Source organism: Anarrhichthys ocellatus, unplaced genomic scaffold, assembly GCF_004355925.1.
Source record: "Anarrhichthys ocellatus isolate YVR2014 unplaced genomic scaffold, GSC_Weel_1.0 scaffold93, whole genome shotgun sequence".
Classification (NCBI taxonomy): Eukaryota; Metazoa; Chordata; class Actinopteri; order Perciformes; family Anarhichadidae; genus Anarrhichthys; species Anarrhichthys ocellatus.
The window spans coordinates 445,350-450,862 of NW_022280123.1; the positions used below are offsets into that span (position 1 = coordinate 445,350).

Below are 5,513 nucleotides of genomic sequence, written 5' to 3' on the forward strand. Positions count from 1 at the left end.
CCCCCCCCCCCCCCCCCCCCCACACCTTTCCCTTCACATACGTTGAGGAGTTGACTGGCTACTTTGTAAATATGTTCAAAAGGTGCTAAATTTCAAACTCAGATCTTATCTTTTGCCTCCACGTGGCTCTCAACATGGCGACGGCTAAGCCGGCGGCTTGCAGCCGACCGTGTTAACAGCTCTAACGGTGCAGACAACGGCAAGCGTGCTGACGGAGCCAACTGTGTTGACCTGAGGGCAGGAGGGTGAGCACTACGCTTCCCCGACGACGCCATGGGCCAGGACGGCTGTGAGCTGTGACCGCCGTACAAGCACAGCGCAGAGCTGCCGCCATAAGCTAGCCTGGGGGGGCACGCTCACGAGAAACCTGGATAACAACGTGCACAGAGGGAGAGCGACTTTTTTCTGCACAGGTTCATTACTCCACTATATCTTTACATAGCAAATAGTTGTTTGCTGCTACAGTAATGCTCTACATTTTGAATTTAGCACCTTTCAAAAAACATAAATAAAAAGGGAAGTGGACGCAGGGCATCGGTTTGTGACCAAAAGAGTCTTTACGCTGCTTCTGTATTACTGTGGGAAGATGAAAAACCAAAAGCGTTTCAAATCACCCTTCACCTGACTTAAGACAAATGAATGTGAGTACATGTGTGTCTGAGGGGTTAGTCAGAGCGTCCCAGTCTTCTGATACCAGGCTGAGACAGGAAGATGCGAAAGAAAGCAAAGACGAGAGAAAGAACGAGCGAGGGGAAGAGATGTCAGAGATAAAGAGGGACAGAGGAGGAGAGAAAAACAAGGGAACGATCCCCCCTCTAGTAGAACCCAGCAGTAAACACAAGTCAGTTCAGATGGATGCTCGACTCTATTGATTCATTCAGCACACCTTTAAAAACATACTTAGCGCTACTATTAAAAAAAATAAAACAAAAACTATGACGGTGTCATATCAGAAAAATGAAGGGAGGAAATAAGGAGGGGATTAGCTGGATCGACCTGCATCGTGGCACCTGTTTCTGTCTGCAAAAGTCTCATTAAGAATGACCGATGGCGCTTCAGCGGTTGTGGCCTCTTCACTGCCATCAACTGTCTGGTCGTCGGCAAGAAAAAGAAAAAAAAATGGGGGGGGTATGAGAAGCAGAAGAGGTGGAACCAAAAGGAAAGTGCAGCTCAGGATCCTATGGAATGACACAGTACTAAAGGGCTTTGGGCAGGTTGGTAAAGCGACAAAAACTTGACGTATACCGGGTGGGAGTGAACCATAAAAGCCTGGGCTGTCCTGCAAATGTGGAAAAAGTTAGGCTGAATAATACGCCTACAAGGGATGGACAAGAGGACAGGAGCTTAGGGGACTGTCTGTTCAAAAGTCTTGAAGGATTTATAAGCACTGTGGCACCGGGTAACCCCCTCCCTCGGCTGTGTGCTGCACCGTGTGATCCTGCAAAGAGCCCAAGTCACTGAAACGCTCGCCGCACCAAACGCACTTGAACTGGCCCTCTCTGGAGTGAGTGCTCTGGTGTTTGATCAGGTGCTCGCGCTGTTTGAAGTCCTTGTTGCAGTGCTCGCACTTGTACGGCTTCTCCCCCGTGTGCACGCGCCGGTGCCGGTTCAGGTCCGACGAGTATTTGAAACGCTTCTCACATTCTGGGCACTTCAGCGGCTTTTCCCGCGACGGGTCGCAGCGGTGCTGGACAAATTCCGACGAGGACAGGAAGCGGCGGTCGCACAGCGAGCACTTGAGGGGCTTCTCTTGGCAGTGGGAGTTTTGGTGGCGCTGCAACGTCGAGCTCTTCTTGTAGCCCTTGCCGCAGACGTCGCACTTGTACGGCTTGTCCGGCGAGGAGTTGGACGACTCGCCGCACTTGTGTCTGAGCAGCTCCCCCGACTGGCTGAACTCCTTCTGGCACGAGGCGCACTTGAACAGGTTGTCCATGCCGTGGACGTGCTGGTGGTAGAGGAGGTGAGAGGGCTGCATGAAGCCCTTGTCGCACAGATTGCATTTGAATGGCCTGTCGGTTGGGTCTTTGTGCGTGCGTCGGTGGCGCACCAGCGCATACTGCTGCTTGAAGCTCATCTGGCACTCATCGCAGTGGAAGGGCCGCTCCTCCGAGTGCGTGCGCTCGTGCTGCCGGAGGTCTGACGGCCGCTTGAAACCCTTACCGCACGCGGCGCAGCGGAACGGCCGGGAACCCTGCGGGTGGCAGGGGTGGTGGAGGAGCTCGGAGGACTCCTTGAAGTGCAGCTCGCACAGGTTGCATTTGAACAGGTGCTCGCCAGAGTGCACGTACATGTGGCGCACCAAGTGGGAGCGGTGCTTGAAGCTCTTCTCGCAGACGGCACACTTGAACGGGCGCTCGCTGCTGTGCGTCCGCTGGTGGTGCTGCAGGTGGGACGACTGGCTGAAGGCCTTGTCGCATGTGTCGCACTTGAAGGGCTTCTCCCCCGTGTGCACCCGCTCATGCCGCGTGAGTTCGGACAGGTGCTTGAAGCCCTTCTGGCAAATGGAGCATTTGTACGGCCGGTCCCGCGCCGAGGGGAAGGGCAGGATGGAGGAGCTGCTGCTCGCCGAGGCCCCGTCACTGCTGGGCTGCTGGGCGTTAGTCGAGTTGGGTGTGACGTTGCCGGAGGAGCCAGGTCGGTAGGTCTTCTCGCATATCGAACACTTCATCGGGTTGGTGCTGTTGTGGGACGTGTGGTGCTGAGCTAAAGAGGTTAGCAGGGAAAAGCCCATCTTGCACACTCCGCACACGAACGGCTTCTGCTCCACCTGGACACACTGGTGCTCCAGCAGGTCCGTCGCCTGGTGGAAAATCTTCATGCACTGGGTGCACTGGAACGACCGGTCCTGATTCACCATGCACTGGTGCTCGTGCGGGTTGGCCAGGTGGGAGATGTCGTGTCCACAGGCCGCGCACTTGTGTCCTCCCTCTGTCCCTACCTGCAGGGAGGTCTGCTGGGCCTGGGCGGGGTGCTGCTGCTGACCGTGCGGCCCGCCTCCGTGCTGCTGAGTCCCGCCGTGTTGCTGGCTGTGTTGGCCGTGCTGGGCCTGCTGCTGCTGCAAAGACGTGGCGTCTGGCTGCAGCACGATGCCGTACACTGCGCAGCCCAGCGCGCTCTCAGCCCCCGGAGGGATGGTGTGGACGACTGGAGGTGGAGCGACCGCATGCTGCTGCCAGGCCTCCGACATGCGGGCTCGGGTGTAGGGATTCAGTTTGGCAGCCGGTGTGGCCCAACTGCGTGAGAAAGGGAGATTGGAGTATATTTAAGTAACGGGCTGAAGGCTTCAAAGAGTGTTGTAGGAAAAAAAAAACTCACTCCATTATAGCAAGTGGCGCTGAAGAACTGGCGAGGGTGCTTGGTGAAGGGGCTTTGGTGGAAGATTCAACGATGTGCAGATGAGAACGACTGTGTGGAGATCATACTCAGAACGTCTTTCACGTAATTTACGGCCTTCAAGTGGTATCTGTATGAAAAAAGAGAATCAATGTAAGTCAATATATCAACAGGCAGAAAGGGGTTACTCAATAACAACAGTGTAGCGTTATGTTGCATCTCCAACATCCGCCGATCCAGCGGACAGACCACCCTGGCTGGGAAAAAAAAAAAGGATATTTGTCTAGCAAGATGTTTTTTCAAAAAATGTAAACAGATTGCACATTTTCTTTTGCAATTTTGCTACACCAGCTCCAGCACAGAGTTGTGATCGGTCTGTATAAACTCAGCAGAAAACCGAGACATTAAAACTTGTGGATTATAATTATATTAGCTGGAGCCAGACTATACAGTCAACTTCTCACCACAGCGTATTCTCACATCTGCTCATGAGCAACTCGGCGGGTTCACATCATTCATATTTATCACCCCAAAAGGCACAGAGTCACGTAAAACATCCCGACAATGATATGTAACGTTACCGCATGTCGACATTGCTAAAAAGCATCCCTATTCAATGAAACGTAAACAACTTGGAAGCTGTGCCCCGTGAAGGCAAGTGATCATTCATTAACATACAGGCTTGGACATAAAACGTTAACGCAGAGTCGTATATGTAAATCTTTATTATATTGGTTATGTAGTTCCAATTTTAGTCCATGCAGACATCCAAAATGCTCAACGATTCGCGGTTAAAAAAAATAAAAGAGGAAGACAGCGTCTGCGCATCATAACGTTTTTCGTCTCCAGGCAAAGATCGCTGTAATCAGGATAGGTTAGCTAGCTAGCCTAGCTACATGCTAACGCGGCCACAGGGGCGCAGGAAAAGAGCTAACGCTAGCGGATTAGCCACGGGGGAAAAACCAACCTAGTAGTAGCAGTTGCAGCGACACATTTGTTAGTGAGTGGTGCATGTAAACAATGATGCGAAAACCCCGCATTTACGTACCTGGAGCGTCCAGTCAAGCCCGCTAGTATTTCAGATAAACGCCAGTCTGCCGTAGGTTAGCTAACGGTTACTCCCCCAAATAGCATTAGGTCCCTTCTTCACATCCGCAAACGGTGCTCGGATGCTCTCTTGTTCGAGCGCTGTGGCTCCGGGGGCCGGAAAAAAAAATTGGGGTTTGCGGGTCATTAAAATGGAAAATTGTCCTGTGGTTTTCCTAATATCCCCAACAAACCTTGTCATTTCACTTGTACATTTATTTGGATCCTAGGGCATTCTCTCGGCTAGCGAAAACATATGCATTTTGTGATAAATTGCTAGCTAGCTATCGGCTAGCTTCTGAGCCTCTGCCCGCGCACGGGAACATGAATAAACCAAGAGTTAATTGGCATGCTCACAACACACCCACACACCCGGAACTGTGTATGACGGCTTTAATGTAACACCCGTACAAACGTTTTTCACTACATCTATTCCTGCTGTCCTAAAGAATTTATGTGTCAGTGGCTGTTTATCAATCAAAACCACAATTTAAACATAATTACACCTCCCTCCAGTTTCATCTGAACCTGTCACCTTTTTTTAAATGGCATGGCATAAATGCATTTTTTCCAAATTTCAGAGAATCTTTTGGGCCTAGCAGTACACAAAAACACCTCTTCATCTAACATTATGTACTGTACACGCATTGTGGCAAATATAATAAAGGGGAACTAAGCGGATCTGTGTTTCACTGGGACACATATTATCATTACACCAGGTTGTTTACATCGGAAGCGAAGGACTGCGTGGATGATACTTCCGGCTGATTGTTCGAAGCCGCTGGAGGAAAAAATGCGTTTTGAAGCCGAGCCAACATGTCTATATCGTTGATTCATCACAGTACATGTAACGTTATCATTTTAATGCCCGCACACCTATAGTCGTGGCAGGATGTTGGTCGGCTACAGCAGCAGCTCGGAGGAGGAAAGTGAGGCGACTGATCGAAACAAAAGTTTTTCTCGAAAGTGTCAAGAGGAAGATGGTGGTAACAACGCCAGCCTAACGAGGAAGAAACCCAAAATTGAGGAACAGGTTGCTAAAACAAGGTGTGTGTGTGTGTGTGTGTGTGTGTGTGTGTGTGTGTGTGTGTGTG

At 51.1% G+C, this 5,513-nt stretch overlaps 2 protein-coding genes across 2 annotated transcripts in view; one reads left to right on the forward strand and one right to left on the reverse strand.

Annotated features, from left to right (window-relative positions):
* Nucleotides 1-830: 830 nt before the first annotated feature.
* znf319b (zinc finger protein 319b) lies at nt 831-4,747 on the reverse strand. Its single transcript, XM_031875657.1, has 3 exons — nt 4,382-4,747; nt 3,316-3,463; nt 831-3,233 (listed from the first exon to the last, which is right to left on the reverse strand). Exons 2-3 carry the CDS (start codon nt 3,318-3,320, stop codon nt 1,379-1,381), a joined length of 1,860 nt encoding a protein of 619 aa, XP_031731517.1. The 5' UTR covers nt 3,321-3,463; nt 4,382-4,747; the 3' UTR covers nt 831-1,378.
* Nucleotides 4,748-5,161: 414 nt separating this feature from the next.
* The window catches only part of usb1 (U6 snRNA biogenesis 1), a 7,571-nt gene continuing 7,219 nt past the window's right edge, over nt 5,162-5,513 (forward strand). Inside the window, exon 1 of the mRNA XM_031875655.1 lies at nt 5,162-5,470. Within this exon, the coding sequence (XP_031731515.1) occupies nt 5,312-5,470 (159 nt within the window). The 5' untranslated portion in view covers nt 5,162-5,311. The remainder of the gene's footprint in view (nt 5,471-5,513) is intronic.